Source organism: Apteryx rowi, unplaced genomic scaffold (assembly GCF_003343035.1).
Source record: "Apteryx rowi isolate R43461 unplaced genomic scaffold, aptRow1 scaffold_66, whole genome shotgun sequence".
NCBI lineage: Eukaryota > Metazoa > Chordata > Aves > Apterygiformes > Apterygidae > Apteryx > Apteryx rowi.
The window spans coordinates 3,063,974-3,085,187 of NW_020450938.1; the positions used below are offsets into that span (position 1 = coordinate 3,063,974).

Below are 21,214 nucleotides of genomic sequence, written 5' to 3' on the forward strand. Positions count from 1 at the left end.
GTGAATCTCAGAATCCTGAGATCCTGGAAGGAATGAACAGGCAAAAAAAAGCAGAGACGTCTGCTTTTTCACCCTAATTGCTAAAAATAATTTCCAGACCACTTGTATCTGATTTTTTCAAGATAAGAGCATTCTCAGTTGTTCCCAAAGGCCTGCATATTATTACTATCACTCTAGTTAGTGGGGTGAATTTTAGAGTCTTTCCTGGGAAGCACAAGGGCGTGAGATGCCATACCAGCCTGAAATCAGGCTTCCTTGGCAGTTGAAAATAGAATGAGGATATTTCTGTCTTTAGCTGTTCTTCTTTTTAACAAACAGGTCACCTGCACATAACTAACATTCATGTATATTTTAATTATATTTCTTCCTTTTCAGTGTATGAAACTGAAAATTATTTAAAAGAATTAAGATTGATAAAATTCTTTATGGAGACTGTTGTTCTACTGTCCATTTTGCACTAAAACTTGAAAAAAAACAAAAAACACTTAACATCGTAATTGGCTCCTTCYCTTCCTCCCCCCATCCAATTAATTTAATGGAGTTTAGAAAAAATCAGTTTATAATTTTGAATGTGCATGTCTAATTCCAAACATTTTAAAAATGCAATTATTTGGGAACAATCCAAAGTCATCTATGGCTGTTGTCTTAATATTTAAATTAAAATAATATGAAAGCATTTCACATTCAGAATAAAACTCACTAATGTAATCAAGTAATTGATTTTCTCACTTTTAAAAAAAAATCCTTAAAGTCCTCTTAATTATTTGTTCCTGAAATCATTTATTGTTACATTTCCATATTAATTTTACAGATGTTTATAGATGTTGCATATTTTTAAACAAAGAATATTAATGTAAACTAGATTTTTAAAATAGATGATCTGGGCAGGCTTAACCAGAGAAATTTTGCTTCCTTTTTAAATGGTAGTTGTCATGTCTGGACAGTTCTCCAAACTAAATAAAATTTATGTTGACCAAATTTTTTCTTTTATGAACTTACAGTTTCTGGTTTAAATTTCCTTTTTTAGGCACCGAGCCGTCAATCTCTTTCTTCAAGGCTATGATAAATCTTGGATTGAAACAGAAGAACACTATTTTGAAGATAAACTGATAGAAGACTTAGCAGTATGTCTGGGTGCAAAGGGTTGTGGGAATGTATTATGAATTAACACTAATCTTATATAATCACAGGTCTAAGTTTGGGAGGTACATAAGAAATAATTTAAGCTACTTCCACACAAAGGCATGCGAGTCACGCTGACAGGGGTTAAAAATCTCAAGTAATGGAGATTCCAGTATCTCCTCAGGCAGTCTGTTTCATGGCTTCACTATCATTCTAAAAACTTTTAAACTATTGTCTAAATCAAATGTTAGTTGCTGTAATCCCGTTATCTCATATCTTCTGCCTTGTGGACAAGGGAAACAGATTATTCCCTTTTTTTTGACATCATCTTTTATGTATTTGAAGATATTACAATCCACAATAAAGCCATTTAAGTCAAAAGGACAGGCTATAAAACTAGAAGAATTCTAATATCTTAGATTAATCAGTTCCTCAGAAGCTGGCATGAAAGGGTGTTCACTGGGACCATCTCTGTGGAAGAGTTCTCTTGCATTACTGGTCAGGAAGGTGAGAATTTTTCCAAACAGTAAAGTGTTAATTGTGTCTTTAGCCTGATGAGTCCCCGTGGCAATTTTCAGTATGGAGTTTTGTCCTCATCCCTTATAATCATCTGTCAGGAAGGGAGTTCCTAGCAAGAACTAGTACGAGGAAGTGATACAGTCCCCTGGATGTTCTATGCCATAGGGAAAGGAAGCTAACTGGAGAATTGTTATTAGGAAAAATAATGATTTGCTTTTAACTGTTTAAGGTTTTTGCTTAAAACCAACCACATCATTTGTGAACTATTTTGAAAATAAGGATCAAAATAGTCAAACGAGTATCAGCAGCAATGAACTCAAGACAAGCAGACCATGGAAATCCATTTTTGCCTGCACACATGCAGAGTTCATTTCTTGTGAATTCAAAATTAATCTTTATTGTATGATCCAAGCATTCAGAAAAAGCAGCAGACTTTCGCAGATGCTCACCTCATGTACAAATTTTTAAACGAATATCACTAGTGCAAGTGTGTTGCCAAAAATAATTACTACTTAACAAGTGAGTGTGTGTGTGTGTGGATGTGGAACATGGAACAACAAAGCTGTGTGTGTGTGCGTGTATGTATGTGTGAGCCAGCATGGTTATTTGGTTACACCCTGACATAAAAGGCTGTCTCCTTAGCTCCTCTATGAAGCCATATCTTTAACAGGCTTATAAAGAACTTGCCAGCAGGCAGCTGTTGTGAAAACCTTTCTTAGAATAGATAGAAACAGATCAGGTTGGCTGCTATAGCATCCTTTAGTAAAGGAGCACAGGCATTTCCTTGTAATTCCTCAAGCGTACAGATCAGTGAGACTCCAGCCCTCTCTTAAGGAAAGGTCTACTTTACCGTTCTTTCAAAAGAGCAAACAAAACTCTGTTCTGTCAAATCAATTTCTCTCAAATTCTTATTGCTTTAGAGTACCCTCTCTCAGAGGGTGAGAGATTGAGGTTCTACTGCTCAGCTCTGCAGAGAGCGTCCAAACTTGTGTGTACTTGATGATAAGGTGTGGTGGTGATGTTGGTGGAGGTTCTCTGTGTCCTAACCTGTGGTTAGGACACTTTTCAGGGATGTAGGAGATGAGTGTTTGCATACCCTTAAGCAGAAGAAGGGACTGAACTTGCAGTTTTGCTCCCTGAGTCTTTTGTCTTTAAGTCTATTTTATACAAAAGTGGCACTACCTCTTCATCCTGTCTTTGTATATTTGGGGGGGGGGGAGCAAACACACACGACTCCTTTATTTGAGGAGCTTGGTTATGCTGATATGCAAGGTGTGCTTTGGGAAAGCCATACAGATCAAGCCTCTAAGGAAACTAGGCTTTTAATGCTTGAAATAAAAATCACAGGATAGTCGACACTGTCTTTGTATTTTATGAGCAGTAAAAATGCTTCTGCTTTAGTAAGGTTATATGAACGCTTAAGCTTACRTGTTATAATAAAATTATCAATTAGTTTTGTTGGTAGGCATTACTGGACATAATTTATAGGAATAATATGCTGAATGGAAGTGTAGGAATTAGAATATTTTAAAATTAAATCTTTTAGGTCTTCAGAATTTAGAAATGGCCACTAAAACGTCCACAGCTTATTTGCTTTATCCTCTTATATTAAGTTCAACTAAAACTTTTTATTTTACATTTGAATAACTATAGGGCAAATGTCTCAAAAGACTGAAAATTAAGAATGCTTGTTTCCTAGAAATGTGATAAAATTAGTTTGTTCTAATTTTTATGCTATACTTTAAAAGCGAATTCTACTTAATTCAGTCACTGGTGAATTTGATCCTTCATTTAATTTGAGTTAAATCTCTGAAATCTAATAACTTGTGTAAAACATTAACAGAACCTCTGCCCTTTTGCTTCATCAGTTTTGATAATATTAGACAGGTATTTTGGATGGTAACATTACTGAGTACGGAAAACTGCCATTTCATTAAAGAAAAAAGTCAACATCCTAAATGAGATTGAAATAAAGAACAGGGGGAGACTCCCATAATGGTAAAATGTAACTGCAGTTATAATTTGCGTTGTTCAGATCTTTCTACAGATACTGAAAATATTGTCACATATTGAAAAAAAAGTGATATGAACCTTTAAATGGCCATTTAATGGCTCTTTTCACTTCTAATAATAGAAGTAGACTAGCAAGTGAAGCAGTCATTGTGCATACATGTCAACTAGAAGCCTGCTCTCAGCTGCAACCAGTTGTATTTGGTACAGCAGAGCAGAGATGATGGTCTTCACATGTATGTTTGAAGTGTAGTACACATAGAGATCTATAAGTATTTCCATGGGAGTATGTTTAAGACTAGAACACCCAAACTTTTCTTAATAGGCAAAAAATTCCTTTTGCTTATAATCTGCCATGTGTCCAACACTTTCTTATTACTATCAGATAACATGTCTAGGGTTATAGTAATTTTTTACTTGTGCAATCTTAAAAATGCATGCAATTCTTTTTAATCTGTATTTTAGCATTTATTGGTAGGTAAAAACTAGGAGGAAGAGCTACTGGTTGTAATGTAGAAAAATGTATCTGGATGAAGCAATTTTGTGAATACTTGATTTGCAGAACTCTACTATCTGAAATCTCTTTTGGCAAATGACAGAAGTCAGAGGACAGATTTTGTTTAATATTTTCAAAGATTCTTTTCGAAACACTGCTCCAGTGATTGCCGTTATGGTATTTAGGACTGTGTTTTCCTTTTGCAGTGATGTAACTAGAGCTGTCTAAACCTGAACGCAAAATGACAATTTGAAAAACACAATTTGGGTCTATATCTGTCTATATCTATCTATCTATAAATATAAATATAAATATATATATATTCTATATAAAGCTATATCTATCCATATATTAATATAGTGTGTATGTATTATTGATTGATACATATTATCGGTTTGTCTTCTTTTAATATTCTACATCCAGCCAACATTACTGTTGTTGGTAGACATGGCTCCTCATTTCTAAAACTGTTGGTAAGCTTCAAGCTTCGATTTCTGCTCCCTCAAAACCTCTTGGGATTCCTCAGGGAATGTCATGCCTGGCATAGCACTTGGAACAGAGGAATCTAATTTTCAGCTGATACAGCTTGGTGATGTAGAGAGGAACAGATAGTATGATAGCAAATGGTGGGTTCAGGTAACCACCCAATCTGAACAATAGCAGTAAAAGCTTGAAGTTGTTTTCAGATTCTAGAGAAGAGGATACATTTTTATGAGGAAACGAAATCCAAAGCTGTGCAAATAGTGTCATCTTAATAATCTACATGGTGCGGTTTGAACACAGTCAAAATTCAGGTTTTTCCTACTTATTCTGCTTGGAACTTATTTCCTCCTGGTCATACAAGTCAAAATTGTATATGTGATTATTTAATGTTTAATAAAGTGCACAGAGTAAGACATTTTTTGCAATAGATAACCAAATACATCTTTTTAAATCTTTATTTCAATTTTCTTTCCCTAAAGAAACCTGGAGAGGAACCACCAGAAGAAGATGAAGGCCTTAAAAGAGTTGATCCTCTACATCAACTCATTCTGCTATTCAGTCGAACAGCCTTAACTGAAAAATGGTAGGGATGTTGCGAGAGACTGCAGAGTATATGCAGATTTTCAGATTACTTCTGTATTTGAAGTTATCCATGTCTCTGTCCATGTACGATAGCATTGGCTAGGTCAGAACATCTGACCCACTTTTCGATCTGTATTAGTTAGTCAATTCCTCCTTTTCCAAAAGACTTTTATACTTAATTATTAGTATAAAATCCCCTTAAAATGTTTTTAAAGGAGCTTAAAATTATTTTGATGCTCGAATTCTATTATAATTGCTCGACTCTTCATCTTTTTTCCTTCCCTCTCTCTATTACCCAGCAAATTGGATGAAGATTTCCTGTACATGGCTTATGCTGACATTATGGCAAAGGTAACTTTTTCACTATCTTCTACATCTTTTATGTTTTAATAAAAAATAATGGTGTAGATTAAAAGATATTTTGTGTAAACTGAACTAAGGCTTAAAGCCCCCAAACTTTATTAGTATATGTTTTATTTTTGCATGGTTTCAGAGCTGTCATGATGAAGATGATGACGGTGAAGAGGAAGTGAAGAGCTTTGAAGTAAGACTAGACTTCTGTTTTGTTTTTCTTATCATATTAGACATTATTTCATAGCTTCCAACTGACATTTATGTTTCTTGGTCCATGGCTTACTGCAGCTTATTATGTCAGTGAACTGCATGTCAGAAGCTGGATTGGCAAATATGAGTCATCATGTTCATAGTAATAAAACAGATATAGTGTCATCTAATATAAGATTAAATATTCAGAGTAACTTAGTGGATCTTACATGTTTATCTGATTGACTAACTTTAGTTTCTGAAGAGAAATATTATAAGTAGCAACTTATTCTGGAAGTCTGATGAGAACAGGCCATACCTTGCAAAGTATCAGGTCCTATCTTAGTTTGGATGGTTGAAATATTGAAATAATACTGCTTTTTGCAGTAGTAATTTACATTCAGTGCCAGTAAGCTAAATGATATTTTTATGTCCATATATATGTAAGTGCTTCTTAGTAAAAGGTCAGCATTTACTCCCTGAGAATCCCAAGCTTTTTGTTATGTTGAAAATAGGAAATCTGTATTTATTGTTGATTAAAGTTGATTTTCTAATGATGATCACTGTATAAGGAAACACAATTACATGAGTTAATTGCAAGAATAAGAGATGTGAGTTCTTGTAATGTTGTTTGCTCTAGGATCTGTCTCTCTTTTTCCATCAATAAAATGGAAATTACAAGAAATTTATCATTCTGAGGGGCACTGAGGCAATTAATTAGCTGATTAATATCTTTAGGCATATAGTAATCCTGACATTAAAAGCTGTCTAATATCTTACAAATAAGTTAATATGAATATCTTTATCAAAACACAGAAACATAAAATACATGCTTTAATTTTGTTTTACTCTCTCAAGATACTGATTTATTTGATACAAAAATATCTGTGCTGCTTTGATTTTTGTAGAGTGGTTTGGAACATGTTTAGTTTTTATTCACATTGTTTTATACATATCAAATATATCTGTATGTTTTTTACATGAGTGCTAAATGAACTAGCACAGAATTTTTTAAGTATGTATTCCCCATTTGGCTGTAAACAGAAATTAGAAAAAATACTAAATTCATTTGAGTCTCTCAGAAGTTCTAGTCCAGCTGAACTACAGCTAATTTACTGAAGTATAAGTTTCTATTTATTCATAAATATCTAAGATTGAATACAAATTTGTGTTCCTTTTTTGAAATTGCAATATATGATGTATCATTGACTAAGCAAAGAATATTTATTTCTTTACGCTTTTGTCAGTTAACTCATATATGCTTGTTAGACATATAAAACTCTTGTCCTTATAAATGTGAAAGTTTATAAATAGGAAGATTTGAGGTGAATGAAGAACTTTCTCAGTAAGGGGTTTACTAGTGCTCCATTATCTAAATTATAATGGGTTCCTTGTTCAGCATTCAACTTTATCTTGTGAGAGAAGATCCTATTCGTTTGTTTTTCTCTATTATTTTTTTCTGTAGCTATGAAACTTATGTTCAAATTATGTATTAATCTGTTGAAAAGACAATTTTGTGTATGTTTTTGGTCAATCACCTGCAGAAAAAAATTTGGACATCTTTTTCTTATTGCTATTTCGCTTCTTGTCCTTGCCCTTCCTTAAGGTCACAGGATCCCAACGCAGCAAGGTAAAACAAAAAAATGTATGTGTATTTGTCTGGGTCTAATTTTGTGACTTTTAGGCCCAACATCTTGGATAAGTTCATCTAAAGGGTCCTGAAAACATTTCTAACATTTCAGTTCCAGCATGACTTATCTCTACCAAACTCTTTGTGTATACAAGCTTTTTAAAGGCTCCAAGAATTATTTGTACAAAATATGTCATACAAAAATACACTGCCATTCTTGGGAGAATGGAGTGTCATTTGGCTTGTTCATGTTCTTGTAACAGTCCTGCCTTTTCTGCATCAGTTATCTTCTTTATGGTTATAATTTAATTTGAATGATTAAAACTGTCTGTATTTGGCTCTGAAGGGAATGCAGTGAAACTTTTCCTATGTACCTTACCAGACACGCATTTCTGATAAACTAGCAGAATTCTGTTTCCGGTATGTGTCACAGTGTACATCAAGTATATCGTAGTTTCTCTGTGATTCAGATCCTTTGGAGTAGATTGAGTCCTTAGCCTGCACTGTGGCAGTATTTGATAGAAACTCCATATCTAGGGTTGCATTCTAAAGCAGACCTAAGGTGATTCCTAGTTGTTCCTTTTTTCTCTAAAAACATGCAGGCAATTGCTGTGAAATATCACAGTGTTAATTTTTATGCCGACTGTTTTTTGTTTTTTGTTTTAATACATTCTTTGGTTTCTCACCATTCAGTTCTAAAAGGTGACCTGTGGCTAGAGCATCAGCTGAGGATTTTGCCTGCCTCATGCAAGTAGAAGTCTCGGTTCTCATTGTTGATTCAGAGAGCTTGCTGATAGCACTTCAAGATTGGTGTTCTGAGAAAAGATATAGTGTGTGAGGTAGCTAATTTTTGTTTTGGTGGTGATGAAATATAGCTATTTGTGCTGTGGCTGATGGAGGCTAGGCTAGTAGAGATGACTTGCTTGAGATTGGGATTGCAGAGATTTGACTGATGGTCAGGCTCCAGGCAGTAGCTTCAAAGTTCAGTGCATATGGCAAAACCTGGGACATCTATAACCTTCTCCCTTGAAAGAAGCAAGATGGTTGTGTTTTTTTTGTTTGCTAGCTTTTTTTATTAACATTCATCTCACAAAAGAAAGAGCTTGCCATACAACTGCTGAAAGAGAAGATGTACTGCAGGATTAACTCTTACTCCTTCAAAAGATTGCACAGATTTTTTCCACTCTCATACCACAAAAGCATAATCCTAGAAGATAAATACACTCAGAGACTCACAAAATATTGTTTAAAAGATGCTATAATTGCCACAAGCACAATATATGTATTATGAATACCAAAAAGGAAGTAGATAAGCACCCTAACAGTACAGGCTCTTTTTTGCTTCTTCCATTAATCTAGCAATTTAAACATGACATATCTTTCAGTCTGCCTATGTGGTTACTCTACATTAAATGCTATAAACTCCACAGAAAACTTTCTGTCTTGCTGACTGAGAAGTGTTTAAAAAAGGCAGAAGATACAACAATAAATAATCCTTGCTTCCTTCATGCATGACAGGAAACAGTTGTAAAGATGTGAGACCATATGTACTCCAGGGGTGTGTGTGTGTGTGTGTGTCTCTGTCTGTCTGTCTGTCTGTCTGTGGTTTCTTTTTGTGTGTCTATCTATTTATCTATCTATCTCAAAATCCAGTGGTCATTTTTTTCCCCCCGTGTTTGTATGCATGCAAAAAGACTGACTGTTAAATTTGTATGGAAATAAAACTCTACTGCTGTTCCAGGCTTTAAAAATTATATGAAGTTTAAAGTCCCGCATCTTTACAGAATCAGAGCAACAGAGCCCTTTGGGCAAGCTTAGAATGTAGTAGCAATGATGAGCATGTTTTAGCAGCAATATTCAAGCTTATGCCTCATGCAATGTAGTCTCGTTTCTGGTATGAATAARCTGTATGGGAATCACTGCATGGGCAGTGGCAGAGATCACAATATAAACCCACAATAAGGTTGTCTGCACATTGGTATGTGCCTGCCTACATTTGCTTGCTTGTATTTGCTTTGAATTATTGTGATTATCTTTGCTCCTTGCTTTTTCTCTCTAAGTTAACTTTCTATCCCATTGAATAGACATGCAGTTGACTCCCTGTCAAGAGAGCTGGTGTCAGTGTCTGTCCTTGATTCTATCTGATAGAAAATGATTTCCAATCAAAGTGTTTCACTAGTTGAATGCAAATTGGTTTCTGAGTTTAAGTCACTGATTCTACTGGTAAACTATATATTAAGGTGCTCTAAATATGTGTAGGATGGGGACTTAAAAAGAGGAATCAAAGCCCAACTCATCTTTTTAAAATAAAACAGTTTAATCTGTGAAGAAAAGAAATGGGGAAAAAAGAGCTTCCTTTGTTAAATGTCTTCATCCCTATTACAGGTAGCAACTTTGCTGTGCAATCTTTGTATTCACTAGATTTTTAAACAAAGGATACATCATGCTGTCACTTATCTCAAGCACAGAATGACAGCTCTCAGTTGAGGATCTAGTTTGTCAGAGATGATCACTATCACAAAGCCTGCATAAACAGAGTGGCCATACGCTGTGTGTTTATAATAAAGTAACACTAGTTCTGTTAAAGATTGGTATGAATTAAGGCTGGTCTCCATGACCAATGTGTCAATTCTTAGGAATTAAACAATTCAAACTAATATGCAGATAGGTTTTTCTCATTAGTTTTTCCTCCCCCTAATGGAATGGATCTTACTTTTCATTTGTTCCTTTGATATTTTGAGAATCTTTGTGGGCATAGTTTGTCAAAACTCAGCCTTTGAGGAGCTGAGAAAAGATGTTGTGCTCTGCTAAAGGGACAGGATCTGTTTATAGGACAGGGGCAGAGGCTACTTAACAAAAGGTTAAAGCAGGTGTCTGGTGCAACTGTATATTGTGAACTGCACTGCAGTGTTCTCTGTGAAAAATGAAACAAACTCTTAAAAACAAATCTCCTCTTTGACTTCACATTTTAAGAATTAACCTCCTATTTCAGAAACTGACTTCAGTAAACCACATCCACAAAAACTAATCTAAGAACAATGCGTTCTTACAAACTGCACTTTAATAATCTACTGCAAAATCTGTGGGTTTTTTTGCATTTATTCAGGTCTATTGCTGAATCCTTTTGTGAACATTTGGCTGACAGATTGAAATTTAGATCTCTGTATTAAATCTTCTTTTGACTCTAGGAAGGGAACTGAGAGTAAGTTTCTACTTTTATGTTACAAGACATTTCCTTGAAGACCCAGAAAGTTTCTCTGGTGGAGAACTGTTTCCCTTACTGATTTTCTTAGTTGAAGGAACCATTATCCTGAAACTTGCTTAAGTCTAACAACACTGTTTTTCTTTTTGCAACTAGTGTTTGGATCGCCTCTGCAAATTAACCTGAGCGTGATTTCTTACTAGAGACTTTATATTTAGGTAAGAAAGGTACAAGGCAGAAGTGTTCACTCTGTGATTCCTCATCAGTTTCACAATTTTTGCTGTTGGTTAGTGCAGTCCTCTTGAAGCCAGTGTCCTGAGCTATGAGAAATTTTGGTATCACAGAGGTGAAATACATCAAATCACAAGTGTGAAGTTTTGTCCAGTTGTTTTTGATGACAAATGTAATTGCTACCATTTAAAATATTTAGGGCAACTGAGTTAGCACACATCAAGCTGATACCTGAAAATGCTTCTGAAACTATCACCTGGCAGCCAATGATGCAGTGATTAAATACAAATCACATTTTGAAGCTTTTTTTGAACATGGCAGCTAGAGTTAGGTCTTGTAAAATATAAGCTGAAATCCTGCAAGATAATTTAGAAGGTCTGTCCACAGCCTTTCTGCTGTTAAAGATCTCAGCCAGTGCCCAATGTCTCCTTCTCTGTGCTGAGCTGTTTATATAGTGCCCTGCTGAATGGTGTTAGCACAGAGTTTCAGTAAAACCTTGAAGTTGAGAGGATCATTGGATTGTTAAGCTCTTCCCTTAAATGGGGGGACAAGAGGCTCTTTAGGGCTTGTTCTGAAGGGGAAAATATTGCACACCAGCTGAGGACTACTGCCACGCACCACTGGGGTCAGGTGGTTGAGGTCAGATACTTTCCAGTTGCATATTAAAGGAGGTAGGCAAGGGAGTCCCTGCAGTGAGGGTGAATAACTTCTCTGGCTAACACTCAAAACACAGACACTGTGTCACTAGTTGCATAATGTGTGGTTTCATTATCCACAGCTGCAGGGTAAATTAGTTCTACATCTACTACAAATACACACACCTATGGTTAAGTGAGATTTGATCAGATTTTACATGTTGCCAGAAGAGAGTATGAGTTCCTGTGTTCTTTCTCAGATCCTGGTGATATTTCTTGATACTGTGCTATTTGTTAATGCCAGGACCTTCTTTCTCTTGTTTTCTCCTATGCCCCCCCTTCTCGACCAGTCAAGTTTTTTTTCTTCTCATAGGTGCTATGCGGAAAAAAATTTCTTCCATCCAGTTAGAGATTTTATGATATCTGCCAGACAGTCAACCCTCACCTGTCATTTGCTCCTACTTTTTTCAGCTTTCATACTCCCCTCAGTCTAGTTTATAATAACACTGAGTTAGGGTCAGTGCAATTAATATATTCTTTGTTACAAGTCAGCTATTTCTCAGTTTCTTGCCTATCAGGCCAGGCTGGTTTGGAGTGTCTGAATAACATCACCTCCCATTGATTATGTGAAGAACATTGCAAAAGATTCTAGAGAATCTCTGCCTACAAGGTGATTAATGTACCCGTGCTCTTCTCTGGGTTTTAGCTCAGAGACATAGTGATAAATGGTGATTTAAGGAATTCCTTTCTTTTGTCACTTGCTAGGGCTGCTTCCCATCTTCTCTGTTTATCAGCATCTCTCCCCAGTGTGTTGTTTGTGCTGCTTCTGCCAGCATGGGGGTGCTGCTCTCCAAGAGCCCTCCCCAGCCATCCAACTGCCCCTCCGCCGCTCAGGTGCTGGCTGGTGTTTACTGCTTCATTGCTGTGGCACAACAGACCTGGTCGAGATCTGTGTAAGGCAGGGCCCTTGGCAGCCCTGGAGAAAAGAAATCACTTGCTTTGAAGAATAAATACATTTCAAGGATTAAGTGATCATATGTGGCTTCCTTGTTCTCTGATTATTTTTAATGCATTATGTAATGATTTTCCCAAACATACCCCTGAACATAAGTTTTTTTTCCACTCCAGCTAAGCAATTCAATTCCAGTCATAGTGGAATCTGCTAAATGACCCATTACTCTTTTTTAAATTCATATAGATAGATAAAACATCTAATTCAGGTATTTCAAATATGTCAAGATTGTCAGCCTACTTTAAACAAGTAAGGATGATATAATTTAAAAATGGTGTAGTCTTATAGCTATATTTTAGATAAACATTGAAGCAGAAGAAGAGTTGGAAACTGGGAATACATAGATTTGGAAGTCATCCAATAGAATATTTTTCCTTTTAGAGAGTTATGACATTGTAAGTTCCTGCCTACTTGAACAGGAGTGAATGTGTTGAGTGATTTCATTATCAGTATAGCAAGAATATGGAGGCAGCATATATGAAACAAAACATTAAGTTCCTTGTAAGAAAGGAAGACAGAATTGTATGAAAGTGCAAACAATGTGATGATATCACTGCAAGACTAGACGGAGACATTTTAACCAAAACAAAATGAAGTGTGTAGTGTAAGTTTTATTTCAGGATATCTTCATTCCTGTGGATTTGTAGCTCAGATTTAGTGCTATTTTAACACAGAACAGTATTGTGCTTATATACTGGGGGAGGAGGGAGTTGTTTTATAACTATGTATATTGTGACTAAAATATATTTGTAGTGTAACATTAAGGCTTTGAACATAGATTATTCAAGAGCTTGGGAAAATTCAAAATGTAATATTGATAAAACAATCCTAACTTTGTGACCATGTGGATTATCGTGCTGCTATAGATTTGGAATAACATAGGTATTTCATAAAATCTAATGATACAGCACCATATATTTTTTCCTCTAGTGAGCATTTATTACTGGGCGGAGTAAGCAGAACACTAGTGTTTTTCTCTCTGAGTATCGGTAGACTTAATTTTGAGAAATGATTGTTATCATTCTCATGTCTCTTCAGCTGTTTTACTGTGAAATAATTTAATAACTTTTTGCTGTCTTGTCTAAAGTTTCTTTAAAATTCATGAATATGATGGTTTGGTTAATTCTCTTTTTTTCCAAATACTTCTAAAATCAATGTTGCTTACTTTCCTCCCTTCTGGCGTAACATTACAAAATCTTCAGGGTGAGGCCCAAGAAAGCAGAATGTTGTTCACAGCAGATCAAATCAAAACAACCCTTTTTGCTAACATGTTTTAAATAACTGCATTTTATTTTGTCATTGTTCTTTTTAGCATCAACAGTGGTAAAGATAATAAAAATGAATGTGGGGAATATTTTTGAAGTTTATGAAGTCATTGAGTTAGAGATAGATTAGATAAGAGTATATGTTTACTTAACAATGTTTAATAAATCCACCACTTCAGGAAGGCTACCAATATTCTGAAGTATTGTAAATAGTTATTAGATTCAAAATAAACAGATGTAATTTTGAGGAAATTCAGTAATTGCTAACAGATAAACTTTTGCTGACTATATGTTTGTGAGAATATGATAGTTAATTTAACAACTGTTTATCATTTTTAGTGATAATGCTTAGACAGTCAGCACTTTCAAGCATTTTCAGAAGTATTTGGAAGCAGTATCAAATGCTGGAAGGTTTATAGATATCTGGCATTGAGACATATCAGTATTCCTAAACTTTGAAGAAGAAAGCACAGCCAGGGATGGAGAAATCATCGTTTTAGGATAGCAAAAAATACTTTTATTATGAAGCTCACTTTGAAGATTAATTATACCTTAATGATATGTGTACTAGTAATTTCTGAATTTCCTTTCTATCCTCTTCTTACATTTTATCATCTGTATTTTAAAGAATTCCATTTGTTTTGTAATATTTTGGGTAATGCCCACAGGTTTCCGTAGAGAAAAGATATTTCAACTCAATGAGGTATCATATTAGTAATGGGTATCTTATCAACTAGTTAAAAGAAATTTTTAACTAGAAAATAATTTTGGGGGTGAGATTTTCAGCAAAAAATAGAAATATGACTGTTAGATTGCAGGGGTTAAATTATTTTTTAAGCAATACAAAAGACATATTTCATAAAATAAACTCTTCTCATGCAATCTTAAAATCCCTTATAATCTTCAGCAGTTACAAGTATTATGTGTTCATTTTCTGTGTACTTTTTTAGAGCTGAAGTACTCCAAAATAAGTGATTTAGGAAAAAATGCAACATTCTTTACAGCACCTTAAAGAGCATGAATTGAATTTAAAGGTTTAACGTCAAGATTTTGATTGGGTACCTAAGGTTATGTATTGATACATAGCTTGCTCTCATGCATAGCTGTCACTGAAATTAAGAGATGTTCTGCTTGTGTAAGACCTGTTGAATAGGATTTATGCTCTGGACTAAAGAGAAGTCTTCAAATGTAGAAAATATGAGGAAAATTAAAGTAGAAACAATCATGCTAGAATAGTTGAGTTGGAATTCATTTCTTCTTTTTCCATCTTTTTGTTTATTCTGTTTACTCTTTAATTTGTCATTCCATATAGGTAGAATCTATTTTATGCTTTAAGTGGAACTATTTTTTTGTAGCTCTTGTTTATATAGTGGCATCCGTAGAAGGCCATCTGTGTGTGTATTTTTTTCGKTTTTTTTTGGTTTTGTTTTTGTTGTTGCTTTTTTAACTAAGACTCTGTAGAAGTAGGAGCATAAGCCTGCACTCCATGTCTGGGAGCTTAGAGATAGCAGCAAACAAACCTCTCCATATGGTTTAGCTGCTAGGGAGAGTCCAAGAATCACAATTACAATTACAAGAAAATAAGCAATTTGAGTGACACTTTTGTCAGTTAATGCTCCTATTCAGTTCAGTTTTTGCAAGTTTATTGCCTACAAATTTCAGGCTAAGGTTTTGCCACAGTTTTGTTAGAACAAGCTTTCGAGTTAAGCTGTGACTTCAAAGATATAACTCTAAGTTCTGTCATCTTTTGTAAATTGATTCATGACAAAAATGATCAAAAAGCCCTATGTCAAGTTAAACTCTGCTTCAGTAAGCAAAGACTTTACCAAGAATTTATGTAGAGTTAGATTCAGCAGTTAGAGAACTGCTGAAGTATAAGTTTTACTCAGAGTGATATGTATAAATGTGTGGGGTTTTGTAATGTCTCTTGGAATCAACCAACTGTACAGTTGTGGAATCAGCTGGTTGTACGACTGTTGGAAATACATGTCATATGTTTCTAAAACAAAAGTAAGTTTAAAGTCATTAGTAGTCTTAAAACACCGAAAACAACAAATTGCTTATTAAAATCCTTTTCTTCCTCCTGCTTTTGTGGAATAAACAAATAAACGGAGAAAGTGTGGGTTTTTTCAAAACTGCTCTTTCATGTTCACTAGTATGGCTTAAAAGAAGATTGCTGAAAATAAGTCAATTAACTATTACCAGTGTTCAGTCCTCTACAAATTTTTTGTACATGGTTCTTGAAAGATTTGTGGAGACCCAAATAATTTGAGAAAAAATTGTCTCTTCTGATTTTGATCCTGTTGATAGACTGATTATTATCTTGACCTGGATGACTAATAACAATACTTGATGACTAAAAACAATTAGGAAAATAATACTTTAGAATAAACATTGATTTTATAAATATTCTTAAAGATAATTGCTCAGCTTACTTGTACCTGCAATCCACATCATTCTTAGGCCTATATTATACTCTAAAACTCTTCTGTCATAAAACATATGGGAAAAATAGCAATGATTCTTGGGGTTTGAATTAATCTGTGTTGTTAATATAAAAACAAATAATACATGCAAGTCAATACTGTTCTCCCAGACTGGAATCTCCTTGACAGAAATATAATTCATTCACCGGGTTTCTGAAATCACTGATTCTTCTAAAACATTTGCATTTGAAAATGTGAATATAGAGCAGGTCATCTCAATCTTCTGAAAATCAGTGCAAGAAAAATCTAACATATACTAAGAATAACTAATATCATACATCTTGGGTGTAATTCTAGACATAAAAAGTACTTTTATGTCAAGTTTGAGTGAGAAAATGTCCTCCAGCACTGAAAAGGTGATAGCTAACTATAAAAGTGTGAACATTTGCTGACAGTTATTATGTGATATCATAGATACCTAAGTATGATCTCAGATTATTTTTTAATGGTGACATAAATGCACAGCAGGTATAACATCTGCTTTTGGCATATGGTTGCTTGTTACTTATTAAAAAAATTCTGAGTGAAATAGAAAACGTCTAAGTCTCTGCTTTCAAAGTGTGGTGAAAACATTTCCTTCTTTGTGTGGCAGCTTGCTGGAGAAAATTTTTTGTGTGGAAACACAGGTACATATATTTCTGAGTGACCAGCTTTTTACCATTTTAGTGAAGAGCGCTCTAGATATAACATTTGATTTTATTGTTTAAGTTTTCTAAAACAATTCTGGTTAATTAGTTGCTTTAAATGTTTCATTTAGTATGAAGTATTTTTACTGTTGTTGTGATGGTTCTGTGAAAGAGAGGAAATTTAATCCACTGGCTGACTGTTTTGGTAGTTTCTTTGACATTCTGCAAGGCGCGATAGAGTGCAAAAAACCCCAGTCTGGTAGCACAGCTAACAGTAATAGTATTGACAGTAGGCACACTGTAGGGAAATGGGGGTACCTTGAGTATTAATTTAGTATACTTTCTATGCTAAGGGCCCACTTCACATCAGCACTGCTGTGTAGCAGGATTCCTGCCGTCCTGCTTTCCCAGCCAGACTTGCATATATGTGTATCAACATTGCGTGGAGAAGGCAACAGTGAAAAAATATTGTCAGTTTGGAAAAGGAAACGGGCTCTTTGGATGTTATCATCAAAGGAATGATTACTTTTAGAAGAAGCAGTTGGTGGGTTTTGTTTTTGGGGGTTTTTTTGGTCCACTTGGTCACCAGTTGGCTAGAGAACTTGACTTTTCTTGGGAAAATGCCACTCTTCTGACTTCAGGCTGTTTGACAAGGCCTCTTCCTACCATTCTACTATAGTGCAATTGCAAGAATCGTGCGTATACGTTGGGTTAGTCTGTAGATCATCCAGATGCATCCTTACTATAAGCATCCCTATCAGTTTATCCATAAAAATATTGTATAACAAAAATAGTACAGCTGATGTTAGGCTTGTGAAAAACAAACAATGGCAAAAAACTGAAGGATTGCTGGGTCTGAAACCAAACGTAACTAGAAATAAGAAATAATTTAAAAAAAAATCAAACTGATCAATTTTCAGTCACATCTGAAGCAGATGAAAATATTTTATTGTAGCTATATTGAACCTGTGGTATCATGATTATCTGGTGTTTTGTGTGTGTGTGTGTGTGTGCGTTTGTGTGTGTGTGTGTTTGTATGTGTGTGTGTGTGTGTGTGATTGCTTCTGTTTTGTTTTTGTTGAACTCCCAGGAAGAGGTTTAAACATGAAGGCAAAACTTTCAAACCTTAGCATGGCTTAATATAAAGCAAAGCTGCCTTTTATTTTTTTATTTTTTATTTTTTTTAGCCTTTTTGTGCCTCCATCTAGATCTATCACATAATTTAAGGAAAAAAGAAAGAAAATTTAACCACAGGAGAGCTAATAGTGTGAAAAAAAAACCCTGATGAATTTTGTTTCCGCAGCACGATATTATCAAAGATTTAAGAAACAAATTTGCCAGCCTCGGCGAGAACTCTCTGGTAACAGCATAAATGTCTGTGTTGGTTTGCTTTTGAGTTGAAGGTTTCTTTTTTCATTCATTTGAACACATTTCCCTTTTTTACCTCTTATTTTTTAATTTATTATTCATACCCTCTATCTAGCAAGCCTTCATTTTTTAAACCTCTTCCATCTTCCAATATCCTTTTTCCGTAATTTGGATGGAAAGTTTATGGCAGCAAAGCTGTCATTCTGGCTACTTCTGCTGCAGCTGTTCCTGCTTTTAGGTCATACATATTTTGGGCGTTGTGTTTTTGGACATGATACTAATTGATTGTGTCATGTTCCTTTGAGTAAGCTTTTTACCACGCCATCTGATGGATTCACTGTCATAGGGCTCTATGCAACTTCTGTTTTGCAACTTATACTGCTTAGTCATCCTCAATTCTCCAGCAAACTTTAATTAACTTTGTGAAAGCTCAAAGTCCTCTGGAATTAACTGTGCCTTTATGTTTGCTCTTTATGTTCTTCTTTATGTTTTTGGTGGTAGTTTAAATTATAAACAACAAACTTCAGCCATTGCTCAAGCAACACCATGCAGTATTGTTTGTTGCCACTAGAGAATGCAAAATATAAAAGCACAGTGCATTCTATCAAATATTCTGTTGGTAAGGTGGGCAAACCATATTGTACTATAACAAGACTTTTGAACAAATTTCTCTGAGATGCTTCTGTTACTCTGGTATTCAGCAACAACTTGCAACTCAAGAGCCACATGCTGAGCAGTATGAAGTTAAGATCACACTATAGAAGATTATTAAGACTGAACTGTTGCACAAAAACATAGCACATAAGTGCAAGTTTATATATGCAGTATATATTTACTATGAATATGGGCTTTGAACTAACCTAATGATACACAATTGAGACAACTCTTTTCAGATAAACCACTAAAAGTATATTAAAGAAAAACACCAAGGGAAAATATTACTTGAACATGTTAAATATCTGTTCAGTATTGTTGTGTGTGTTAAATTGGTCCATGATGTTGTCATAGAGCCCATATACTAAGAAATAACCAAAAACCTTTGGAGAACTGATAGTAATTGAAGTCCTCATCTTAAATGACTGGAATTTGTGTTCAGGAAAAAGAAATGGAAAAGCAAAAACTTCTGTACCAGCAAGCCAGACTGCATGACCGGGGTGCTGCTGAGATGGTTCTTCAGACAATCAGTGCTAGTAAAGGTAAGATCTTGTTGTGCACATTACATATTAAAACTTATTTCTGATTATCTTTGAAATGATTTTAATTTTGGGGGGGTAAAACCTAAAGCTGCTTGGCATTAAGTTTTTTTTTCAAAGTGTACCCAAAGTTTCAAAAATTTTTGGAATTTTATCCAGAAAAATGTAATGGATAATTTTCATGAGGTATCTATTATTATTAATGTTTCTAGTGGTTGAGAGGAAATGCTGAGAAGCTCATAACTTTAGCAGTATGTGGTAACAAAAGACCCCAAATCCCAGGATGTACACAGTTCTGAAGTAGGCATAGACTTCGGTCTTTTTTTTTTTTTTTTTCGCCGCTCTCCAAATACCACCTTATTGGTATACTTTGACTAAATATTTTTGAAGTATGAATTAGGCTTTTGTCCCTTTTACATCAGCTTACTTCAACATTCGATCCTTTCATTGTCTTTTCTCTGCACTGTTTCTGCTGTAGTATTGTTTAAAATATATATACCACCATCAGATCATTGTCGGTTTCTGAAGAAATAGGAAAAAATTGTCCAAATTAGCATACAGTAGAAACACATTGTTAAATTTGACAGTTAGCTCTAAATGTTGCACCCAGCCTTAAATCAATTTGCTGGATGTTATCCTGAATGAAACATAATTTATATTCCTTATTTTCCACTCTTGCTGTCTTATGTCTCATCTTTGTGTGCAGTGTATATATGACACTATGTCTATAGGCACTCATGAAGATTTTAAGTCATGCTAGAGATGATGAAAAAAAATTCTTTTTTACATGAGGAGCAAAAGGGTCCTTCCTGAAAAATTACCATTTAAGTCATTGCCAGGATAAGTTAATACAATATGCTTATTTTTAAATATGATCTAAAACACATGTTTTTAATAATTTTAAGGTGAGATGGGGCCAATGGTTGCAGCCACCCTAAAGCTAGGGATTGCCATCTTAAATGGAGGAAATTCTACAGTTCAACAGGTAAAGTACTCATTTATTTTTACCTATTATGATCAGTATAGATTTTTATACCATTGTCCTTATTATTGTAATACTGTATTATGTAATGTGACTGTCATTTGACAAGTGCTGTTTGTCTTCTTATTCCTTTCCCTGGAAGAAAATAGTGTACAGAAGTGTCATGTTTATGTACATATTTCTTGTCTGTACACATCTAATTCATCACAACACAAGGCTAAGAGAAATGCCTTTTCCACTTCAGCAAGAGGAGAGCAAGTTTATGTTAAATCATTAACTTCTAGAGGAATTCCCAGGAAATCTTTTCCTTCCATGGAGATTGCCATTGTCCTGTAGCCAGTAGAGCAAAATTACTGGTCCCGGTCTTCAACAATAAATTGGTACACAACTTCAGAAGTCCTTAGCTTATGTCAGGGAGGGCCTCGGTGCTAAAAGCAGAGAACTTAAACTTTATTTGCCAATCTACAGGAAGATAATGTGGAGAGCAGAGGACAAGTCTGGTATGTTAGCAGTTTTCTGTACTGTTGAAGAAAAGTGCCTCATACCGAGTGTATTTGGTGTTCTGTACTAGCTGAGGATTCCTGTGTCCCAAAGGGTTCATGCCTAGTATTATTACATTGCTGAAGGACAGCGAGAAGGTATATGGACAACTGGGAACAATTAAGCTCTCCTGTAGCTACCATTGAAGCAACGAGTGCAGGCAAAAATAATGTTCTTTTCAGGAGCTGTCGTTTCCAGGAAGAGTGTCGACCAGAGACCTGTCAGCTGACAAAGTACCTATATGAACTATTAGCAGTTCTTTGTGATGTCATGATTTTATAGCACTTAT

General features: G+C 34.9%; 1 protein-coding gene across 1 annotated transcript in view; it reads left to right on the forward strand.

Moving 5' to 3' along the window:
* RYR2 (ryanodine receptor 2) overlaps window positions 1-21,214 on the forward strand; it is a 479,557-nt gene that overhangs the window by 402,306 nt on the left and 56,037 nt on the right. Inside the window, exons 77-82 of the mRNA XM_026085098.1 lie at window positions 1,028-1,124; window positions 5,110-5,213; window positions 5,512-5,563; window positions 5,706-5,756; window positions 19,307-19,406; window positions 20,309-20,388. Coding sequence (XP_025940883.1) covers window positions 1,028-1,124; window positions 5,110-5,213; window positions 5,512-5,563; window positions 5,706-5,756; window positions 19,307-19,406; window positions 20,309-20,388 — 484 coding nt within the window. The remainder of the gene's footprint in view (window positions 1-1,027; window positions 1,125-5,109; window positions 5,214-5,511; window positions 5,564-5,705; window positions 5,757-19,306; window positions 19,407-20,308; window positions 20,389-21,214) is intronic.